The sequence below is a fragment of the Leuresthes tenuis genome, unplaced genomic scaffold (genome assembly GCF_036924035.1).
Source record: "Leuresthes tenuis unplaced genomic scaffold, fLeuTen1.0.hap1 SCAF_14, whole genome shotgun sequence".
Lineage (NCBI taxonomy): Eukaryota > Metazoa > Chordata > Actinopteri > Atheriniformes > Atherinopsidae > Leuresthes > Leuresthes tenuis.
The window spans coordinates 7,606,737-7,630,587 of NW_027325368.1; the positions used below are offsets into that span (position 1 = coordinate 7,606,737).

At 43.4% G+C, this 23,851-nt stretch overlaps 2 protein-coding genes across 7 annotated transcripts in view; one reads left to right on the plus strand and one right to left on the minus strand.

Moving 5' to 3' along the window:
• The window catches only part of ak5 (adenylate kinase 5), an 89,605-nt gene extending 87,211 nt beyond the window's left edge, over positions 1-2,394 (plus strand). The window contains exon 14 of the mRNA XM_072363976.1: positions 1,735-2,394. Within this exon, the coding sequence (XP_072220077.1) occupies positions 1,735-1,809 (75 nt within the window). The 3' untranslated portion in view covers positions 1,810-2,394. The remainder of the gene's footprint in view (positions 1-1,734) is intronic.
• An 805-nt stretch (positions 2,395-3,199) lies between these two features.
• On the minus strand, positions 3,200-23,709 carry zzz3 (zinc finger, ZZ-type containing 3). 6 transcript variants are annotated; one of them, XM_072364567.1, is made up of 14 exons: positions 23,489-23,709; positions 17,548-17,770; positions 17,237-17,271; positions 15,304-17,044; positions 12,191-12,329; positions 11,765-11,912; positions 11,533-11,645; positions 10,735-10,806; positions 9,413-9,514; positions 8,979-9,074; positions 8,567-8,716; positions 6,226-6,360; positions 5,709-5,809; positions 3,201-4,833 (listed from the first exon to the last, which is right to left on the minus strand). In XM_072364567.1, the coding sequence occupies exons 2-14, from the start codon at positions 17,703-17,705 to the stop codon at positions 4,689-4,691; spliced, it is 3,135 nt and encodes a 1,044-aa protein (XP_072220668.1). In that variant the 5' UTR covers positions 17,706-17,770; positions 23,489-23,709; the 3' UTR covers positions 3,201-4,688. The 6 variants fall into 6 exon arrangements, with proteins under 6 accessions (XP_072220664.1, XP_072220667.1, XP_072220665.1 ...); XM_072364563.1 differs by having other exon boundaries at positions 3,200-4,833; positions 15,304-17,770; XM_072364566.1 differs by lacking the exon at positions 23,489-23,709 and adding an exon at positions 23,183-23,249 and having other exon boundaries at positions 3,200-4,833; positions 15,304-17,770.
• Positions 23,710-23,851: the final 142 nt, after the last annotated feature.

Consider the following 23,851-nt stretch of genomic DNA (forward strand, 5'->3'; position numbering starts at 1 on the left):
ATCTCATTTGTATTCTATCTACAAAGCTGCTTTCATAAACCATCACAGTGGTGACACCAACCAGTAAAACTGTGTTTGTGAAAGTGAAAAACGGACCTGAAACTTACCTGAAGTCCCCAGCGTCCCACTACAAACCTTTTATTCTTTACATCTCAGGACGGAGCCCAAATAAATAAATAAAAGGAGAAAAGACTTCTGTTTGATCCCTGGAGCTTCGTTGAGGGCTCTGGCAGGTGATTGATTTCAAGTATATTATGGATAAACGCCCACAGGTGAAAGCAGGTCATTAATGACACCAGCAAAGTGGTCAAATAGTCTCATACATGTCATTTAACTAAGTTAAATTTAACTAAGTTAAATTACATGTTGGCATTCAAATGGGAGCCGTGATATAAGCAGCTCAAATGTACTAAATTGTAAGAAAAAATGGTGGAGCGCTTTCATTCTTGTCTCTTTTACCTGGGGACACGCGGGAGCATCCGTTTCCAAATGAGAGGACGTAATGACCTCCCACAATTAATTTCAGCAGCAGAATTCAGAGTGACACACCCTCTGGCCTTTCATCTCTTCTTATCATGCAGAAATCTATTTTTTCATGCTGTCCTGCTAATGAGGACTCACGTTGATAAATATGCAACGTGAGGGTCGGTGTCTTCCCAAATAACACTTCAACGTGTGGTCCGGAGAGGACGGGAATCGAATCGCCAACCTCCTCCTGAGCTACGGCTCAAAAAAAGAGATCAGGACAAAATGAACGTGTTTGTGTTGTTATGTTGAAAAATACCTGAGATTAAAGACTGACACCATAATCTTTTTATAGATATAAAATGTTTAGAAGTGGGCTCTTTTTTCACATATGACTGTCAAACCTGGGCTGATGCACCTTCATTGTACATCCATGTAATTAGTGAAAATACAGAGGCAGAACCGAGGGATGTAGTTAATCCGCCACTGATAAAGAGTCTGAGCAAAGGAGGTCGTAACAGTGGTGAAACAGGCTTCCTGTGCATGAGGTCAAGCCTGCACCTCTCTAACCAATTACGTTATCGTCACTTGACTCATTCTGCGACTGTGGCTTGATACACTCTGATGAGGGGCTGCGATGTCTGTTATGTGTGAGTTACTAAAGAAGAACAGTGACAGGTGAATGCAGACATCTTTTTTCCACCTGCAGATATGTGAAAAGGACTAAAGACTTTTATACAATCGGACATATTTGTGCATTAGCATGAGTCGCCCCCTGCTGGTCATTAAAGGAAATTCATGATTGGTTCCTCTGAACTGGTCTCACTTTTTAGAGCTGAATGCTGCAACATTTCCAGGCTCAGGTTTACTTCACCGACAGACAATGAAAGAGGGGCTCATTACACACAGAGAGAGAAGAATTTTTAATTACCTCTACAGCAGAGTTGGCTCTTTTTGAACGTTATTGCTGCTGAAAGATGTCTTAAAGGTCGGATATGATTCTTTGTGGGTTTCACTGACCTCACTGATGTTTCCTTTCACATGAGGACAGGTAGAAAATCATATACTTTCTGTTTGGAGGTGAGCCACTCCTTTAAAAATTTGTTGTTTGAACGTTTAAATGCCATATCAGGTGTGTGTGTTTTTAAATGCCACCGCAGGTATTGAGGTCATCAGTCTGCTGTCAGCTGCAGCAAACTGCTGTCTCTGCTGACTCTGTGTGAGGATGCTGATGGCTTCTGAAAAACTTCTGTCCATCTCTGTCTACAGATTGATGCCGAGAGGTCGCCAGATGAAGTGTTCGTCCAGATCTGCCAGATGATGGAGTCCTGTTCCCCCTTCTGATCCTACCCTTTACACCCCCACGTTGTGCTGTCCAGCAGGCCCATCTATGAAGACCCTTTCTTTCTCTCCCATCACCTCATGACCACTCCCACCTGCACCAGCTCATTGAACTCCAGTGGTATGCATGTCCCACCTGCAATCGGTTAAAACCTCTCTCTGCTTCTCACACTGACACAGTGCCTGGTTGTCACATTTCGCTTCACCCACTTGCATTATCCCCACTTCCCTCTCACATCAACCTCAATATATGCTGCCAGCTGCCAGACTGAGGCTCATAACTGTACAGAGACAACCGCATCCCCTGCTGTGACTGAGAGCATGCTGGATGTTCCACCAGTGGAGCTGAGCTGGAAAGTGGAAATGTCAGTGTGTGATCGTGCTCTCATGCACAGCACCATGCTTTTTATTGTAACAAGCATGCGAGACTTACAGTCTAGCTTAAACTGCCTTTTGTGCATTGGAATAATAAGCAGTGGCAAATTAAGAGTATTAGGATTGCTGCATTAGTATGTTTGCGAGCTCATTGTACAGGTTCTTGTTTGAGTCTGTTTATCTAACATTCAATAAAGCCAGTGCATTTGCTAAACGGTGTATTTGTAAGTGTGTTTATTTGGTGCGTTGCATGCGGGTCACAGCTGATCCAACAGCCCCATCTGCTGGTAAAAAGATGGCAACAACAAAAGCAGAAAAAATGAAAGCAACAAGAGGTTGGCGTCCCACTTTGAATGCACAAAAAGATGGTTTCTACAGCCACTTTGAAGCAGATCCACAAACTGGACTCTACATCAGAAAGAAAGTTACCTTTAACTGCATCTCTCTCTGCGTCAAAATATCTGAAGTCCTCCCACAAAGAAAATCTGCATCCTCACGACAAGTGCATGTGGTTCACTCAAACTCGACTACAAGTTGCCCAAAGTTAGGATGGTGGGATGAAGTCCTCTTTGGAAGCTTTTAACTGCCACTTCCCTTCAGCCAACACAAGCTTTGATGAAAGATCTGACCAACTGGATAGTGTAGTGGTCAGATTGATGCCCTTCATGTGGGATATGAATGCGAGTTGCTTTGGATAAGATCATCTGCCAAATGCATGAACATAATGTTCAAAAGCTGCAGGAATTTTACAGCCCTGGTGGGTTTTTTTTAAAAGTTTTAATCACCTAATCATTTGACTCACACTAAAGAAAAAAAAAGCGTAAAACTTCATTTTTGTTTAAAAAAAGAAAAATCTATCACTCAGGTGCACTTACAGTGAATTAGTGAAGCCCACAATTTAATGTGATGTTTTCAGCTACTTTAAACCCTCGTTACACCAATAAAATGTCCGTAAATAGTTTGGATCAGAGTGATCTCTCTTTATCAACACATTATCTAAACCTTAAGGAATAATACAGACTCAGATGTAGAAACACTATTTTCACATACTTTTATTTCCACAGTTCTCCTCTAGCATTTTTTTTTTTACATTATTTATTTAAATTTTTTTTCTTTTTTTTTTTTTTTTTACATAAGAACAGACTGTTATACACAGATATCGAAGCGGGGCAAAGGGGGTGAGGGAAGGAGACGAAAACCATACAAAATGTTGTCTACTCAAGCACAACAAAATCTATGTGTATAAAATTGTGTGGGTCGTTCCACTGTGGAGGCACCAGCCACTACCTCGATTATTCTTTCTGTTTTTAAATAGATTAATAAAAATACAATCTTTTAAATGGACCTTTTAAAGTGGGCTGCAAAATTAAAGATCTAGAGGTATAATAAAAGGATCGATAACGTAGGACAGAGGGGGTCGATGGAGCCACACAGGAAGGGAGAGGAAGTGGCCAGGTTCAGGATCCTTCGCTCTTACAAAAACAATGAAAAAAGAAAGAAAGAAAGAAAGATCTTTTTTGTTTTCTTTTTAAATGGCACACAGCAACTAGCAGTGGCTACTTTTCACTTTTCACCATATACTTGAACACTCAACATGATCAACAACGGCACACATTGGGAAAAGGAAAAAAAAAAAAGAAAAAAAAAAGGAAAATAAAAACACAGCTTTGTGTTTTTTTCCACGTTTTCATTCGCCTGCCTTTAGAAAGAGCTTGCTCTCCGTGCTGTAGTGCTTCCTTGTCAGACATGTTTTAGTGGAGAGAGCAAAGAGAAAGGAAACAAGAAAGTGTGTGTGTGTGCAGTTGAAAGGTGATGGGGTAGAGAGCAGCGTTGTGTGAGTGGTAGGGATGGCAGAACTTCCTGCAGTCTGCAGCCATAAACAGTGTCTGCTAAATTCCTCCCGCTGCACCCCGTGATGCATAAATACTTGATCTATGGATACCTAGCTAAAACATCTTAGACCATATACACACATACAAACCACCTATGCGTATCTCAGCTGACGACTTGACCGTCCACGTGTCTCCATTCGGCGGTGCTTCACCAGAATAATCATCAATTGTCCAGTTTCAAAGCAGCACAGGGAGGTAACTGGAGGCGAAAGGGGGGTGAGGAAAAGAGGGGAAACAGGGACAGCCCTCCTGGAGTCACAGAGCTCGGGAATGTTGCGTGCCTTCTGTTTTCTTTTTGTTTCTTTTTAAAAATAGTGTATCATTTCAAATCACAGATCCATTGAATAACCTGGCTAAGGTGGAGCAGGGCCTCCTTTTTTTCTGAGGAACCAACATGGCCGCCCTTTGCTCAAGTTAGGGAGGTCAGTTACCAACAGCCCCCCAACCAGCAGCACTGAGGTCTGCTCTGAGGCCCCTGGCTGTCTGCCTGCCTGCTGGCCTTCCTGCCTGGCGGCGGGTTAAGCAGTTATCTTGGACTTGGAGGATGGAGCCATGCACAGAGTGGCCTGTGGGATATGTGGAGAGAGCCTGGAGCTAGGGGCGCCTGGGACCCTGTCATCTATTGGCTGGAAAGTAGTTTGGGTCCAGGTAGTTGTAGCCTGTGCTCTGTGGCAGGCAGTAGTCCCTGTCCAGAAAGGTGTCTGCCTGGTACACCGGTTCCAGGTGGTGGTTCGGCTTGTGGGTCTCCGTCTTGAACAAGCTGGAAGATGAGCGAGGCAAAAATAAATTTTGAACCATTACAACAGAAGTTCTCAGTTCATCAATATTTCTGGACTTGGCAAGCTTCAGGTTATGGACTGCTACCCAGATATTATCCTCAAGGACTGCAGGGCACACAGGTGTCTGAGGTAGCAAAGGTCTGTGCTAAAAGCCACAGTTAATACTTCATACTTACAATTTACTACTTGCACATTGCTGGAGAATATGCTACTTTTTCCATGGCAACATTTATCTGACAGCTTTAGCCTTTAGCCAACCGAGCCAAATAAAAAAAAAAAAAAAATTAAATTTAAAAAGTCCTCGGCTGCTTTTCAAAGGAAACAAAACCAGGTTTAAAACCAGGGCAGCGCGTCTCATAGTTGAGGTGCAAACCTGAGATGTGCCTTAAAGAGTTCCCACTCACATCATTAACATGAACACGGGTGTTACCCTCTTTCAGGATGGCGCGTTGGGAGAATCAACAGACGGAAATGTCCTCAAATTGTAGAAAATGTGTGTTGTTGTGGATAGAAGAAAGCCCACATTACAAAAATACTTTGTGGGTGATAGTGTGAAAGTAGCTTTTGTTGGTGATTCATAGCAACCACGCTGCGTCGAGAAGAACAGTCTTTTATATTCAGGGAGTGACACCTCTATAAGCCACACTTTGAGTCTCATGTTCCTGGACACATCATTGTTATACTTTTACATTTCTTCGTGATTTCTCAGGGTGTTCAATAAGAACATGAAGAATACAACTGTGTGTTATAGACGTTTTGTCAGACCATCATTCTGGCAACTGTATGACAAAAATCCCATTCAGCAACACCATCAGTACACTGATAATCATTTCCATACATGCACGTTAACTCTCACCAGTCAGAACAGTTGGAGCAGAAATCAACCGAGTTATCTGGCGGACAATCCTGACAGTGCCACCGCACTCCCTGTATGGGCTCCATCCCGCACACGTCACACTGCACAAAATAAAACACAAACACATGCAACATCTGCAGAACACAAGACTGGATCAGTGTCAACGCAGTTTCACACAACACTCTCCAACACCGGAGACGTGATCTGAACGGAGGAGCACAACAGAGAAAGTGTGAAGCTGGATTACTGCTGTCATGAAGTTTGATGAGGTGAAAGTTTGATGTTTGAAAGCGTGCCAGTATTTTTTCAAGTGTTCAACAGCTGCCTCTGCTTTTCTTGAATCTTTCTTCATTAATGTCTGCACGGTTTATTGTTGCACAGTGTGAACACGTTACATACTCAGCAGGAACACTCTTCGTCTCTGCTAACCAACTTAAAATCTGACCAAGGAAGTCATTTACTCCACAGACATTAAAAGCATACGTATGTATAGATGTGATGAGAGCAAAGGTTTCACCTTATAGCCTAAATGCCGCATCCCAGCATTATCCTCCTGGATCTCCTGCAGCTTCTGTTTTTTCAGCCGCTTCAGCTCCAAAAGCTCTTTATACTCCGGTAAGTTCCTCAACTCCTCAGGGACACTCTCCTCTTCCTAGGTTTGCAGGAAGGAAGACGCAGACAAAGAAAGGAGAAATCAGCGGAGGACGGACAGGCATGGTGACGTGCAAAGACAAATCCTCTCAACATAACCTCGACCCAGTCTGATGAGGATATTCTCTTGATGCATTTGTACTGCAGAAAAATCTGTAAAGAGCATGAGTTTCATTTCAGGCCAACACAAACATAGACACCTGCCAAAGGTTACCTTCTGTTTGGGCTGTTGCATTAAGCATAGATGTTCTTTCAGCTTCAAGTACACAACTGAAAACTTCCCTGTGTTTCACTTTGTTATTCTGGTTTATATAAACCTCAAATTTCTTGTGTAGAAGAAGAAAATAGGGCCAAGGTACAACTTTTTATTTTGCTGAAACTATCAGTCACACTTGGCAAGCTGCTGACACAGCTGCCCTGAGCAAACCTTCATTCCTTCCTGCATGCACAGCCAAATGAAGGACAGCCTAGTGAAGTGAGAAATTATGGTGCATGCTGGCAGCACCTTTGTGACTTAACTCCACATAAGCAAAGTCAGAAGTTTTGTTCGCAGGCTGAAGAGACAGCAGTCTGTTCTCAGCAGGGCACAGAAAACTGGTTTTATTTAAAGGTTACTGATATCAAAAGGAGGGGAAGAAATGTCGGTGCACGGATAATGGCGAGCATCAGTAGTTCTGCAGTTCAAATGTTAAGAGAAATTAAGATAGCCAGACTCCCTGCTCCTATTTAGCAACTTTAAACAGTAAAAACAGTCCTGATTGAAGTGAAAATGATCACGGGTTAAACATCTGTTCAAGCAGAGCTAAGAACAGGAAACTAGGAACAGACTGAATGAAAGCACATTGGTAGGAACACAGCTGTGTTAAAGGGATTTAAAAGCTTGCATCATTTTGGAATAATCCCATATCGCAATATTTTCTTTTTCAGTGTTATTTATTTAAAATGATAAAGAATGACATTAAGTGCTACACAGGATCCTATAAAGGCCAAAACTCATGACAAAGCTGTGGCTATTTCTCTTTAACAAGACAAGGAAGAAGAGGAGGAGCAAACAGAGCCACAAATAATGTAGTTATCAATCATTAATCACTTTTTTCTTTCATGGCTGAAAAGAATCAAATAAATCCACTAACACCCGTTTATTTTTAGTGCTGTGGGAAAGAGTTTAACTGTCATCCGCTCCCAAGTCAGCTCCGCAACGCATCAATGGGAACACAACACCTAAGGGAAGGTGCTAATTTTCAGGGCAAATCTCACTTCTTCTTTACAGAGAAACATGCTTACTGAGCATATTTCCAACACTCCTGTGTGGGGCTAATGTCCGTTGTACAGGTACAAATTAAACTAGTCCAATTAGCCCAGAAAGTTGCCTCAGAAAACTGCCATCCAAACACAGCCTGCAGGGTAAAGTCTAAAACAATCGCTGCTGGTTGTCATTTTTTATTAACCTTTATTTATACAGGTAAAATCTCATTGAGACCCAGGGTCTCATTTGCAAGAGAGACCTGTTTTAGGTAGGCAGCAGCAAAACACAAAACACAGGGTGACTGGCAATAGAAAGGCATAAACTTGTTTTAGTGCAGTGAAATAATCTGTTTAAACACGTAACATTTGCTCTACCAGTGTGAGAAGACACGCACATAGGAATAAGATGGGCCCAGTCATTCCTGCTGCGTGGTGGGAAACTTAGTTTCTCTGCAGCTGATGAAAGGCTCACTGTCGCTCATATAGTTCTTCATTTATGGAATCAAAAATTGCTTATCAGCTTTTTCTCTTTTTCATTTCACAGAGCATGAAGGAGCTGCATACCGCTCACCAGCTGCAGTCCCTGTGTTTAGTTAATAATGTTGGGAAAAAAACTCTTGGCCTATCCAAGAGCCCTAAAAGTGAGTAAATAATCATTTATCACACAGACGAGGTGTTTTCCATTTGTATCATGGAGAAAAATTAAGCTGGAGCGACTCATTTTAATTAATTTGCCCTGCAATTTAAGTACTACACAGGCCAGCATTACAATGTTAATGCTGCACCAATGTCTCGCAGCCCTAACATTCATAAAATAAGCTCTGAAAAGCATATCATGCAGATTTTACTTGTAAGTCTTATCTCGCAGCAGCAGCCCATCAAAAGGAGAGAGTCAGACGGAACAGGATCCGTTACTAAATCATCTTCAACAACAGATAAATCAGAGCTGAATACGGACTGACCGAATCATCAGCAGAAGGGTCCTGCACGCTGTTGTAAAACGCCGAGCGCTCGTCATCTTCGTCCATGTAGACCGGAGGCTCATAGGAGGTCAGGAAGGTGGATGGTCGGTACAGGTGCTTATTAAGGTGGTGCTGTCTCTTACTTGAGGCCTGGAGAACGAACAAAAACAGTCATTGAAAACAACACATTATACATTATTCTAATGGATGTACAAAACCCTTTTTCAGAAAAGTTGTCTAAAATGTAACAAAAACTTGAATCTGTAATTTGTTAATTCAGTCAGACGCCACAGGACTGCTTCACTCAAAGCTAATGCAACAGTAATGAGTTAAACGCCAAGTTTTAACAACCATATTCATGAACTGAAGAAGATTAGCGACTCAGTATGGTAAGGATTTTGATGAATGATACCTTCTTAGTGTACATGCACAGGTTGGGTGTCCTTCCAGGCACAGGGATGCCAGCTTTCGTCAGTTTGATGAAGTACTTCTGAACTCGACTGGCAACCTGGAATGTTTTAAGAGGAAAACGGCTTCATTAATCATTTCGAACTGAGAAACAGCTGCTTGATGTAATTGAGGTCATGCACTTGTATCGTCCCGCTACTTGTAAAGAGGCACTGTTATTATACAAGTCAGTCTACCTTTTAACACTGAATGGCTTTTACTCTTGAAATGTACCAGTTTGTTTCCTTAGTAAAGGCAGAAGGCTCTGAAAACTGCTGCTTTTGCGAGATGAGCTGTCAGTATGTCTTGCTTTCTTATTTTTGAATGTGCAACCAAGTATTCTGAACTAAAACATTTATAGAAACAGCTCTGACAGGAATGCACTTTTTCCATCGTCACCTGCTTGGCAGTCCGATTGCCGAGCTCATCGGCAATCTTCTGCCATCTTCTGGACTCGACTTCTTCAGGGGGGAACTTAAGAAGAAGCTGTTCCAGTTTTTTCTGTCAAAAGACACAAAACATCCGGTGAAAAATGCAACAAACGTTCTCACTAAACCCCAAAAACAAATAAATGGCATCATAATTCATCTGTTGCAAATAAGCTAGGGCTGTGGTGGGCACTGCAGGTCCAGTCCTGTTTGTTAGGTTTTGAGAAGCGTTATTCATATGGTGACCACATGGGTGACTTTAGCATTGCATTCAATACGTTTAACCAACCACTGTGCATTTAAATCATCTGGACCAATCAGCAAATGGCTATTTCACGTATGGTTTCACTCATATTGGTAAAGCTATTATAAGTTATAAGTAGGAGCTAAAATAAGGGGCCTCATAAAGGAGCTCCATCACCTACATTTGGTCTGCAGTTCAGATTAAAGAGGAGGAACTGCCTCAATTAGCTATAAGAACGTATAAAAAGCTCATGTGGTTTTATAAATACTGGCAGAGCCAGTACTGTGCAGTCAAAGTGCACCAAAGTGGTTCCTAACCTAGAACCAGTTCCCTCTGTTTTGACCCTTAAAACACAGGATCAAGGCGTGAAAGAAAATGCTGCAACACTGGCATCATCTCTTTGCTGGTCCAGAGTAAAGAACTGCTTATGTTGGGGGTCGTGGAGGGTGAGGGGATGAGAGAAACTACAACTGTCTGAACGCCATGCTTCAAAAGAAAACAGTGGAGTATTTAGTTTGTCAAAGAGAGTTTAAAATAAAGAGCTTTAGCATGGATATAACATGAGCTCAAAATGTTCTGATGTTTTAATATTACCAGACATCAGTTTGCAGGGAAAGTAAGAAACACTGATCTGTACAGATAAAGCCATCTCCCTGCACTGCAGGCCTCTGATGAAATACATTAGAGGGAGTTAAAAATGTAGTGGGAGAGCTGTTAAAGTGACGTGATGATATGGCTCTGTGGTCAAATGTTGAACCAGCCCTGAACCGGCTGAACCGAGCCAGCACCTGGTGGTCATACTCATCCACCACAAGCACACTTTTCTCTGCTTCTATTATGTTCAGTCAGTGGCAGGGAAGCTGGAGCAGCCCCCACAAATGAGCTGAAATACTTTTTAACTGGGCAGAAAAAAAAAAAAATCTATATGTTCTATATTAAAAAAAACATTCCTTTAAAGCTGATGTGACTGTGTACTAATTAATTGGTAAGTGATTAATGGTAACTCCAGTGTCACTTTGGATCAGCCTGCTCTTACTGCAACTACCAACCTGTTCCTCCACAGTCCACAGCTGGTTGAACGTGTCAGGCTTATTTGGGTGACAAATCCTCCCCCTGATCATCTGTCAAGAGCACACAGTAGCAGGCATGTTTAAAAGACTGACAAGACAAAAATAATGGGCACGCCACCATTTGAAAGGATCTTTACAAATGAACTGCCTGGCAATCTGAATCCGTTGCTTTGACAGAGAAAGTCTGGCTGTCAGATGTGACTGGAGACGTGTCGCTGGGAGGATGCAGAACAAAAAACGGCAACTCCTTTGACTGACAAACAGAATCCTGTTAGAATTCAGACAGCATCGTCTGTGGTGGCTCAATATGAACAGAAAGAACAACGGAAATAATAAAGCGTTTGCTCAGAGTTAACTGCTTTGCACCTTCTAATTCAAATAATCAAGCAAGAGGGAAACCTGGATGTAGCTACGACTGAGAGAAAAGACGCACACACACACATAACTGAAGTAAAAAATTAAACATAATCAGAGAGATGAAAGAGGCCTGCAAGTCATGTTTCCATAGATACCACCTTTTGTGCTCACATGTTCTAAATACTTAACTGTGCTGAGAAGTAAAACTGAGGGATACGAGTTTGGAGGAGGTGTAAAATCATGGTAACCTGATGATTTTGAGGGGCGACTTGCTGGAGATTGGTGACTCATCAGCTACAGTTAGAAACTGCTGCCTCTGCATCTGCCGTAATGATATACTGGGAGGCAGCTACAGTTGTGATGACAGCAGTGGCCTGATCGCGTCGTACAGAATACTGAAATAAAGATGCTGAGACAGACCTGCGTCTGCCTGCCGTTCTCTGGGGCATCACTCGTGGGTAGAGAGGAGTACATGGTGGAGCATTCGCCTTCCTTCTTGGGCTCAACGGGACTTTTTGGTCGAAGAGGCAAACCTGTTGTCGAGTAATAAAATAAGTCTTACTGGTGTTTTTTGTTTGTGCAAAAAATAAATAAATTTAAAAAAAGGAATACTTGGCAAAAGAGACCAAATCCATTCTGAATTCATACATGCCTTTGTCAAAGATCAGTTTCAGCTGCCTGGTTTTGCGTTTCTTGTCGCAGAACTCCTTCTCGAATTCACCAAGGCCTGAAGTGTACTGCTCCCAAGCAATGTCAGGGAGCTGAACGACACGCTGGGGGCACGGCAAGCCCAGATTCACCTGAACCAGAGTCACAAGATTCAAGGGTCAAAATCTCACCAGAGAGCATGTGGCCTCCTTCAACTTCAGTCCAGAGAAAATGTGAACACAAAAGAAAACAAACCGGTCAACATTATGAAACTTCTCTTCCCTTTTATGTTTTAGGCCATAGATGTTTGAGGCTTTGAACCTTTTGCCTTAATAACCCTGCTCAGTCATCACTGACCCAGATCAGCATTTCTTTGTTGAGCACTACAACGCTTCAGTGTATCAAAGGCAAAGGTCTGCATTTTTGTTACCCGTTTCTGCAGCTGCTCTGCAAAGCTGATGGGATCCGCGAGTGCCTCTCTCTGATGACATGCCAACGTCTCCAGGTCCAGGATGGCCTGCGTACGCTGGGCCTCCAGCACTCCGATGGTCTGCAGCAGTCTCTGGTAACTGGCACAGTGACCCAACGTTAGTCATGGGAAGAATGACAGGAATGCTTTCATTTTTTAACCTGACACATGCAATGCTGCAGTGCATCAAACTTTTAGATGACAGCCCATGCATAATTCAACAATGGTGCTGAGAATCTAAACAGTTGCACAAAACATGACCCATTTTCCACTTATTCTGCAAGCACTGTGTTTACAAGTGTTATGACCTCTTTCTCTCCAATTACCTATGCGATTGCTGCAAACTGTTTATCTTCCTAAACCTGCAAACACTCACATTATTAGTCACTCTTCTGAGTGGCTGGCTGAAACTATGGTAAAGCAAATGCACCACAACACAGGCCTGGTCTGTAACCATCTCTCAGATTTCACAGCAAATTTCAAAACCACTGCATGACAAACACTTGCGTGGTGCAGCGCTTGAGCAGCCTTCAGCACTACAAGCCTGACCTTTCCACTCACAATCTCTGGGGCAACAGAACTGCAAACTACGCTGCCAATGACAAAGTGCGATACTGACTCAGAGGCCGTACAGTTTGAGAAGGGCGGATGGAAATCGACAGCATCCTAAAAGGATATAACCCAATGCAGGTGCTCGCAGGAGCAGAGTGGATCAATCTCTCCAAACACAACATGAATGAAAATCAATGCACAGGACACGATTTATTCAACAGCTGCCAGCAGCTTAAACTCCTACGAGCAGAACATTCGGATGAGTGAAGTGTGTTTAAAGTCAAGTTTGCCTCTCTGGTCAACACAGCAGCAGTTTGTGGCACAAACACCGTGTACATTTCAAGTTCTTCAGAGTGATTCTGATTTAATTCATGATCCCTGCAAGAGGCAGCAACAAGCAGATAGCTTCCTTAGATGAACACATCCTCTGTCCATTAATCTGTTTGGGGGAAATTAAGAGGACTTGGCTCTGCTTCTCATTACTCTGGACTCTTCCCAAGTGTCTGGGGACAAGTCTGGTGTTCCGTTGCCACCTACTAACAAACAATGCCCCCCAATGAAAACCTGGCCTGTACACTCGTGTCGATATATTAATGGAACTATAAAATATTTTGGCTTTTGAATTTTAAAAACACACAAACCTGATGGAGAGCAACAAATACAAGACATTTTTAAATTTAAATACATCAAGTCTGTGTCAATTCTGTATATTTATCTAAAATGTCTCAACACACCTCCCTAAAAGTGATCCTGGCTGCATTGATTGAATGTTTCAAACTTCTCCTTATTCAGCACAACCCAATCTTGGCATGCGGTTGAAACTTGATTAAATTACCCTGTAATATGAGAATAGTGAAATCTTACTCTAAAGCCTCTATCCAAATTTAAAACATTTACCAAAAGTGGTGTCAAAGACAAGGGGACTTTAGCTGAAGATCTTTCCGAGGCCACAGAAAAGACAAAAAAAAGAGAAAAATCTCAAGCCCTCTGCCTGTAAAGATGAATCACAACTCAGCTGACCGGCCACAGAGCCTGACTGAACGCAGCGAGGGAGCTTTCCACCAGCATCAACATCCAGATGTTGTATGACAACTAACAACAAAACTACAGACACAGGGCAGCGCTGTGAAATTCATTTCTCATACAACTCTTCTTACAGACGACAGATAACGGAGGCATGAACACTGTCATTTTAAAGTATAATCTTCTCAGGTTTTGTGAGACTGACAATTAGCAGTTAATTCACACAATACCCGCAGATTCAAGTGAGAAATAGAATTGTTTAATATGTCAAACCGAAACAATCAGACAGAGGCTATAGATAGAAGCCCATGAATACTATCTCAACTGCTGTGAAAATTCCAAAAATAACTGCTGTAAATAACCATCCTGTCAAATTGTTGGTGGTGCAAAGACCCAGATAAGCTTCAATGTTAACCCGGCATCTCTACAAATGTGTTACAGGTAGTTTCTGCTACCAGGATGTTACCATTAGATCTCTTTTGAGCTCTTTGGATTACGGGGGGGTTGTCTTTGTGGATTGGCCTTGCTTCCCACAGATCGGTATCTGGAGAGTTTGGAGGCGTGGTAAACACATAACACTCTCTGTTGTGCTCTTTGAGCCTTTCCTTGCTTGTTTTTGCAGGACTAACAGCTGTCCTGAAAGGGGAGTGCTGTTGACATATGGGAGGTGTGATTGGTCTGCAAAAATGCTCAAGTGGGTGGCAGGTGTCAAAGTAACATCCATGTGAATGCCAAAATGCATGTTTTCCCAATAGAACATTGCATCAGAACAAGATGCGAGCTTACCCGTCAGCAGTTTCAGTGTTCTGACTGATCAGCCTTTAAGGAGTGACCACAACTACATTTTAAGAAGTAAAACGCTGGGTGATGCTGAATTAACCACCACAACTGCAATGTTTCTATTCATTTTTCATGATTCTATGCGAGTGTATTGAATGTTAAATAAATACACATATTTATTATTGATAAATTAAAACAATTGTACTAAGCTTTAAATCAGATAAATCAACGGGATGTTATCAGGGTGGACAGTCATTGGCCTAAAGGCTCCCACAGCTAAGCCTCCCCGTCACTCTCCCTGGGACTCCAATGGAGGCGTGTGGGCGATTGCTGCTACCTGGGCCTCATCGTTTGAGCCAGCTGCCACTGGACGGCTGCACTCCCCGTGGACGCTCTAATAGTTCAGAAAGCTGTACCATCACGGCAAATTTTACACACACACAAAAAAAAGTGCAATAATATCGCATGGGGCTACTGAGAAAGCCGAAATCGTTACTGGGTAAATGACCTAATTAAGACAACGCTAAAAAAAAAACACTCGAGGCATTTTCAAAACGTCAGAATATTCTTAGATACGGGAAGCCCTCGTCGCTTCAGCTGCACCTCTTGCTCTTTCAAAACTACAGACCAGAAATAATGCAATAAATCACAGTGAGGAACATGTGTGAGAGCTGCAGCAACAACAGATTACGCAGAATCCCTGGGGAGCTCCCACATACTCTTTGTTGTGTTTAAGGGCCAGGTGGTCCGACTCAAAGTAATACACGTCTGGCTCGTCTTCTTCCTCCTCCTCCTCCTCCTCCACCTCGTCCTCCTCCTCCTTCTCCGCTGTTGCCTGGCTCGGTGTCAGACCCTTGTTGCTCTCAGTCTCTTGGTCTTGCATTAAGCCACTGCCCTCAACTCCTGCCCGGTCATCGGGATTTACAGAGACCGGATCCTCACTGGAGGGGCCAACTGAGTTCGAGCAAAGAGGTTCCTCCAGCATGGAACAGTCCTCCTCCACCTCCCCTTCTTCCCTCAAGGGACCATTGTCTGTAAGAGGAGAGTTGGGTTTGGAGGAGGACACTTTCCCCCCAGACGCAACTCTCCTGGGTGAAGTCCGCAGGGTGTATCTGTGTTCATAGAGCTCTGTAAAAGGAGGGGACATGCTGGATATTGAAGGGTTGCAACCTGGCTCTGTGGGGGAAGGGGGTGTTGTTAGTGGGGGTGTAGTTTCTCCTGAGTTGCTGTTTTTGATTGAACCACAGTTCATGTTCATGGAGGAGGTGGAGGCAGACGCTTCCTGTACTGGTGATGGTGGCCGGCCATTAGCATCGCTCTCACTTTCTGTCACCTGCTCTTCATGGGCCAGACATAATGGGTCACCGACTACATCAACCTCCATTTCCTCCACTTCCTGCTCCTTTGCCACTACCAACTCAGGAACAGGATCCTCTGGAGCACCCTCAAATGTTACTGCAGAGGAGACAGACGATTCCCCTGAGCCAGAGACCTCCATCTGCCCAGGGACAGAGTTTCTAAAAGGCACACAGGGGTCAGGGGATGAGGGAGCCCCCATCGGACTGCCATTGGGCAGCGACAGGAGGTTAGCAGCAGAGGTGAGAGTTGCACTGGGCTGTTCAATGACTGTGCTAGATTCCTCTGCTTTATTTTCTTTGAGTCCGTTAGAGGTCTTATGAACATGAAGGTGTGAAACTGCCCCATCACACTCCACACGACCGTCCTCTGCATCCGCCCCCATCAGCTCATCTTCCTGCTTACTGAGAACAGGTGAGGCAGGTGCTGCGTTAGCTGAGTTTTGGCTGAGTAATTCTTCACAAATGTCCTCTTTACTGGGCTCTGGGACAGAGACTGGACTTTGAGGTTTCAGAAGCCCCTGGTCCTCCTCCTGTCCCTGAGACTCCTCGGAGCGGGAGCACTGTTTCGCCCTTTTGATTTGGGGACAGGTGTCCTGCAGCTCTTTCTGTGTGTCACAGTTCTCGGGCTTCTTGGTACTAATGTCTTTTTCTAAGCAGGACACGCCCCGCTTCCTGGAACTGGTCCATTGATCAGCCTCACCCGGAGAAGCACTAGTGTCAGTTACGTTTTCCTGCAACAAGGCCTGTTGCTGGCCTTTTTGCAAGCAAGTGTCCTGCTTCTCATCCTGATTTGTGTTCTGTTCGACATCTTGCTTTGACTCTTGCCTAGAGTCCTGTTTTGACTCCTGCCTAATGCCTTGTTTAATGTCCTGCTTCGACTCCTGCCTGGCGTCCTGCTTGGCGTCGTGCTTCGACTCCTGCCTCGACTCCTGCCTGGCGTCCTGCTTGGCGTCGTGCTTCGACTCCTGCCTCGACTCCTGCCTGGCGTCCTGCTTGGCGTCGTGCTTCGACTCCTGCCTCGACTCCTGCCTGGCGTCCTGCTTGGCGTCCTGCTTCGACTCCTGCCTCGACTCCTGCCTCGACTCCTGCCTGGCGTCCTGCTTGGCGTCGTGCTTCGACTCCTGCCTCGACTCCTGCCTGGCGTCCTGCCTGGCGTCCTGCTTCGACTCCTGCCTCGACTCCTGCTTGGCGTCGTGCTTCGACTCCTGCCTCGACTTCTGCTTGGCGTCGTGCTTCGACTCCTGCTTCGACTCCTGCTTCGACTCCTGCCTGGCGTCGTCCTTCGACTCCTGCCTCGACTCCTGCCTGGCGTCCTGCTTCGACTCCTGCCTCGACTCCTGCTTGGCGTCGTGCTTCGACTCCTGCCTCGACTCCTGCTTGGCGTCGTGCTTCGACTCCTGCCTCGACTCCTGCCTGGCGTCGTGCTTCGACTCCTGCCTCGACTCCTGCCTCGACTCCTGCCTGGCGTCCTGCTTGGCGTCGTGCTTCGACTCCTGCCTCGACTCCTGCCTGGCGTCGTGCTTCGACTCCTGCCTCGACTCCTGCCTGGCGTCGTGCTTCGACTCCTGCCTCGACTCCTGCCTGGCGTCGTGCTTCGACTCCTGCTTCTTCTTGGGCGAGCGGGCCCTTGGTAGCGGAGACACTGAAGTCTCCTCTGGCTGGGCAATGCTGCGGTTCCTGAGGGTTCGACCACAAAAGTTCTCATCCAATCCATTGAGCCCAACTGATGACCTTGTGACACGCGAGGAACGGGACGCGGCCATACTACGGTGGGTGCCTACAGTCTCCTCATCTTGGTGCTCTCTCCTCTGCAGCAGAATGTGGGCACCTGCAAAACACACACAAACATATACAGATGAGGACAAAATTATAACCCCCTTATGAAATTTAAAGTTTTTGTCAAAAAAATCCCCAAGTGCTTTTGTAACAGCGCAAGGGACTGTAAACAAAGCATTTCTAAACATACTAGTTTTCTTTCGAAAGCATAAAGTATTTCTATTTACACACAAAAGCAGAATTATTTCGGGGAAAAAGCTCAAACTACCTGAGTCAACATTATTAGCCTCCTGGAAAACATAACTTTTTTTATTGAGCCATGGCACAAACCACTGCTTTGCAATGATGTGCTTTAACTTTGTCATGCTCAAAGCTTGTAAAATCAAATTATAAATTAGAGTTATCTTCCAATTTACGCACGGTATTAAAAACTTCAGCAAGGGTTTAAGCTTGAGAAAGCATCATGCCAAAAACAAAATAAATCAGTTTAGACGTAATGAAAAGAACGGTTGATGCTCGCAAAGCAGGAGATGGATATACAAAGTTATCACAGTGTTTCCAAGTGTCAAGATCTGGAGTAAGAAGTATCTTCAAGAAATTCAAAGACAGCCACACAGTTCAGAACAAGTCTGGCAGAGGTAGGAAGCAAAAGATTCCAATGACTGTGGAAAGAAAACTAGGGAGAGATGTGTATAAAGACCCAAGAACAACTGCCAAGACACCAGTGAAAGACTTAGTGGGGAATTGTAGTCTCAAAGAAGACAATCACGAGAACCCGACACAGGAATGGACTGCCAGGTCACAGACCAAGAAAAACTCCACTTCTGCAGAAGAGACGCCTTCAAGCCAGACCGAAGATGCTAAGAAAAACTGGAGAAAGATTATGCACACTGGAAGCACATCCTTTGGTCAGATGAGACAAAACTAGAGCTCTGGCCATTGAGACACTGCTTGTGCTTGGAGAAAGAGGGAGAGGCGTACAACCCAAAGAAAAGTGTCTCCACAGTGAAACACGGTGGTGGGAGTACTATGCTGTGGGGATGCTTCACTGCCTATGAAGGATTTGTGAAGATTTTGTCAGAAAGTGAACGTTACTGACCGGCCTGCACAAAGCCCTGACTTTAGATACCATGTGAACTGAAGACCAAGGTCCATGCCAGAAGACTATCAAGCCAGGAGGACCTTGAGAGATTCACCAAAGAAGAATGGGCAGGATCGCTCGTTGAAAACTACAACAAACAACTGCAAGCTGTTATCCAGCAAAAAACATACACAACTTAATATTAGCATCGGGGGGGGGGGGGGGGCTAATAACTTTGACCCTGCTAGTTTTTTGGTTGCGTGAAATTATTTTGTATCTGTGTGCCAAGTACAATAATGTGAGCATCCAAAATACTCTCTCAATTGTAGAATTAGTATTGCAGGAATAGTCTTGACTAGCTTCAGTGGTCAGCCATGCTAAAACTAAATGTGGTATTTCAAACTAGAGTTCCCAAAAGCGCTACTGTTAAATACTGCTTAGTTTCTGAGCTAATAGCAGAGAACTATTGATTTACTCCATCTTTGCAGTCAAGCAACACCTTCTGCCTACAGGCACAGCTAGATGTCTTCTACCAGGTCTGTACAAAGAAAATCATTCAAAAAGGTGGGGAATCATCTGAGACAAAACAGTAAAAAGTAAGGTCAGATCTTCCATTTAAACCAAATGAACAAACACACAGCCTCTGCAGACTCTTAATAAATGGCACACAGCTTCGGAGCCCATCTGTTTGCGCTTGGCAACCAAAAAAGAAATTATGTCTGCAGCCCAGCAAGCATTTAACTCGTAAAAAATTACCCCCAAAGCCGACAAGCTCTGGATTTTTAGAACTACAGATTGTCTGTTTAATAAATATAAACCATGTAAACCACTTATTTATTTTGTGGTTACAGATGCAGCAGTTTGAGCAGAGCTGCCCGGACCTTTCCTCTCATTGGCCACCTCCTCCAGCTCTTCCAATGAGTTACTGAATATTGTTACAGCAAGGGCATATTCATTTCCTCACTGCAGGGATTACTTCTTATGCTGAGTAAAACTAATGTGTTTCACTAGCTGACTAAAATCTACACTGTAATTCTTCTACACTGCAGACTTTGCTTCGTTATTGTACAATGAACACTGAGGGTTGTTAATCTCTTCAACAGGTATGCCAGGAAGCCAATGGACTGCTAAATATTTCAGTGCATATAAAAACTATAAAGCCAGAAGAACAAAAATTTTACACAAGTAATGGCAATAAACATCCTGACTCAATTCAAGGCAAAAAAAAAAAAAAAGTAATGCAACTGTCCCTTTGAGTCTCAAATGAAGATAAACTGGGGAAAAAAAAAAAAAATTAAAATATCCTGCCTTGTAGTGCGAACTGGACCATTGATTAAAACTAAATCCCACCAGTCAGTTATACATCAATAGAATAGTTTCATCATATACTTAATAAATATATTTCACAGATTAAAGAGTGATCAAATCTGAGTTTTACATAATATAAACACCTTAAAATGATCTTACTCAGGTAACACTGAGATTGTAACTGAAGTAAGATAATCTGGATAAGTAGAGCGGAGTTACTCATCAATGCAAATACACTGACACATACGCGCATCTAGTTTAATCAGCTTTCTTTCTCCATCTCGAAGTCAGAGTCGAGAGGAGGGAAACAACCAATATAGCTCAGTCTTCCAAATAATTCAAACAGTGAAACCACAAACAGAATAGGTATGCCACCATCTTAACAAAAAGATAATCAAGCTACCTGTGAAGCAGCCATCAAAGTAGTAAGAAATTTTAAGATTATAGAGAAAATCCTCTGGTTAGACACAATAAATACTCCAGAGCACTCCAAGTAAACACAGACAGGAAGGTTGCCACGGAGGTATCCTCAAGATCAGGTCCAACTAATATATCCAACAGAGAGGACAATGGAAATGTAATGCGGTAAAGGCCATATTAAAGGGACATTCAGTGGAAGATTATCTCACTGAATGTCCTTCTCCAGAAGACGAGACACAGTTTTTCATTGTAAGAAAGAGAAATATTGGATCAACTGACATTTCAGCTGTGGTGCTCATTTACATTAATTCCAAGTACATCAATCTGTGGGCCGAGCTCTGTCAAAACTCATTTAAAAGCTCTTTGTTGCCTATGCTGGGGAAGTCCCTCTCTTGTTCTTATTCTGCAGTTTACTAGCACAGCAACATCAAAGCCAGAGGCTATCTTTGTTACAAATACTATTTTGATCATTTTTCTGCAAGGAGCAAATTCAACAGTGACCTGGAACAAGCAATACCATATGCACATATTACTCACACTCCACTGAAGACTCCAGCTGAGAAAGCTAATGTGATTTCTCCATGCATACATGAAAAAAGAAAAAAGAAACTGATAAAGAAAAGCAGAAAGGAGGGGAGAAGGGGGCAGATTTTTCAGGCAGAGCACTCATCCTGGCACTCAATCCCAGGCAACAAATTCAGCCAGTTCATACCACCTGCTCCAGAAAAGTAGGAAACTAATCACTACATCAAAAATAATTAAGGTTACGCTTCCTTGTCCTCATAATTAACAACTGACATGGCCTCAATAATTAATCAATCAATCCTTCTGACGCTGCAATTAGTTGTCTGTTGAAAAGCTGCTCTAAGTTATGTACCCAACATAACAACAGTGCAAACCAAGCCATCACTGCGTTGTAAATCTGACCGCTCATCCTAACCCGAGGCTCCAACCAATGTCAAACATGCCTGACAGAGGTGAAATGGCTGGAATGCCATAAAATAAAGAGCACAAGTGGCTTTCATATTTCACAGTCCACGCTGTTGCTAAGTAGGTACCTTTTTTTCCGGAGGAGTAATTGTTAAACAGAAAGGATCCTTGGAGCTGCACTACTTATCGCCACATTAGTTACCGGAAAGTATAAACAGTGTTAACATTAAAATATACACACACACACCTTAGGCCAGTCATTGAAAATCTGAATAAGAGGTTGAAGGAGTTGATACTTTCAGGAGAGAGAATGTAAAGATGTAAAATATTAAAGATGCAAATGATTTTCGGTGGCCGCTACAATGATCCAAATAAACAACAAATCTGAAAGAGGCATTAACATCCTAACCCATAACTAATATGAGCACCAAGGCCCCAAGGTCTAACAAGGAGTTAGAAGAAGACAAAAGGTTTGGAGCCACATCCTGAAAAGCCAAAAACCACAGTTGCATTTGTATTACCATTAATAATTGCAAGGTTGGAACAATAATAATAATAATCCAACTCAAAGAAGTGTTCAGTTCAAATACAAGTTTAAAGCTCAAAGATTAGCTTATCTCTTAGACAGGGACCCATGTGCAACTGTAATCAACCCACTTCCTGTTCCTCTCTAAAGCGCTTGTTTGGCTGTCAAGTTATGGTAGCACGTGTTGATTTTCCTGCATTACAGTTATGACAGATCTGGTCTAAATGAGGGCCACTTTGTAAATATTCACGTTGCACTGTTTTAGTTGGATAGTATGCCTTAAAAGTCCACATACGCACAGAGACACGCACATTAAAAGTAAAGTGGGAAGGCTATTATTGACAAACCAGCTGAGTTTGGGGAGAGAAACGTGATAATGAAATAAGCTTTGTGCAGTTCTGTAGCGGTGCTGTGATGCTCAGCTCTACGCTGATCTAAAGTTCCAACACTTCAATACGGCCTACTGGCAACAAAAAATCCGCGAAGTTGTGCTGGCATACATACCGATGAGAATCGCTCAAATCCCAACATCCCGGGTAATCATATACCGCGAGCTCTATGCCACAAAGTTGGAGGCACGAGGATGCTGTTGAAACTAGCGAGACTAGACAGAGGTGCAGTGACACGTGCAGCCGGTTAACACTAGTGTGAAGCATGTGAACTCGACAAATTTAAACTTCAGTCTCGCGTTGGGCAAGACCACTCGACTGGTCCACGGAGCTGGCGACACAGCTAAACGTTAGCACGGTCCAACTTCTCAGCAAACCTTAGTTGAACTAGCATGCCGTTTAGCGGGCTAACCCTAGCAAACTAAATAACCGTTAGCTCTCACTAGAAGCTATATATCAAACATTAACGTTTCAGAGTCAAATCACACACTGTTGCAAAAGTTAAATGAAATATTACCTTAGACATCCCCCACGGCACTCAACTGACAAATACTCTGCAATCTCATCTTCTTTTTTCTTTTTTTCTGTTGTGATCGACTAGTTAGCTGAGTTGGCTAATGTTACCTTAGCTAGTTCTTCTCGGCTAGTTTTTCTGTAAACTGCATCGTGCCAAGGCGAATCGTGTCGATTTAATGAGTCCCCCTCTATCAACATTACTAGTTTCGGTCACATGCTAGTTAACTCAACAGCTGAAAGAAATGTTAGCTACAACAATACCACAAAATCTGGGTGCAGGGAATTACAACTAACAATGTGTTTCGCCGAGGTTTATGTTTCAGCTGCTGCGTTCAGACAGAAGTAGCATGGTTAGCAGCCTAACGACAGTTGTAAACCAGTTAGCAGCAACGGCTAGCTGCAGCAGCCTCATATTAGCTAGCCAAGCTAGCTGATTGTTCCGCGCATAACTTTGCCGATGTATTGGTGTGCAGCCAACAATTACGGTCATACGCATTTCTGGTGGACTAATAAATTCAAGTTTTTGCATTTGTTCTACTACAAGCAACTAACTGGAGGTACACTTCAAAACAGCTTTTGAAGCTCAAGAATTAGACATACCTCACTTCCGTAAATTTGCTTCACGTTCGGCCGCAGCCATGTTTTCAATCCAGTCAACTAGTCGGGGTGTGTGAGCCGACTCAGCCGCTCTCGTCAAAATGCAACACTATCCTGTACATTTTTGCCCTTGCCAACAGTGCTGTTGGTCAAACACCCTCGATGTCACCTTGTCTTATTTATGACCGTTTATAAACACTTTTTAAGTCACAGACAGCACACAGTATAATCGACTTCTCTCCTCTTATTTCTCCTTGTTCATACTCCAAATCAGGTAACGGTAACAAAATCAAGGGGGCAGTGTTCATTATATTTTCGTCAAGTTTTAATAGTGTCAGCCAGCAAAAGTAAGGATAGATCTCACTT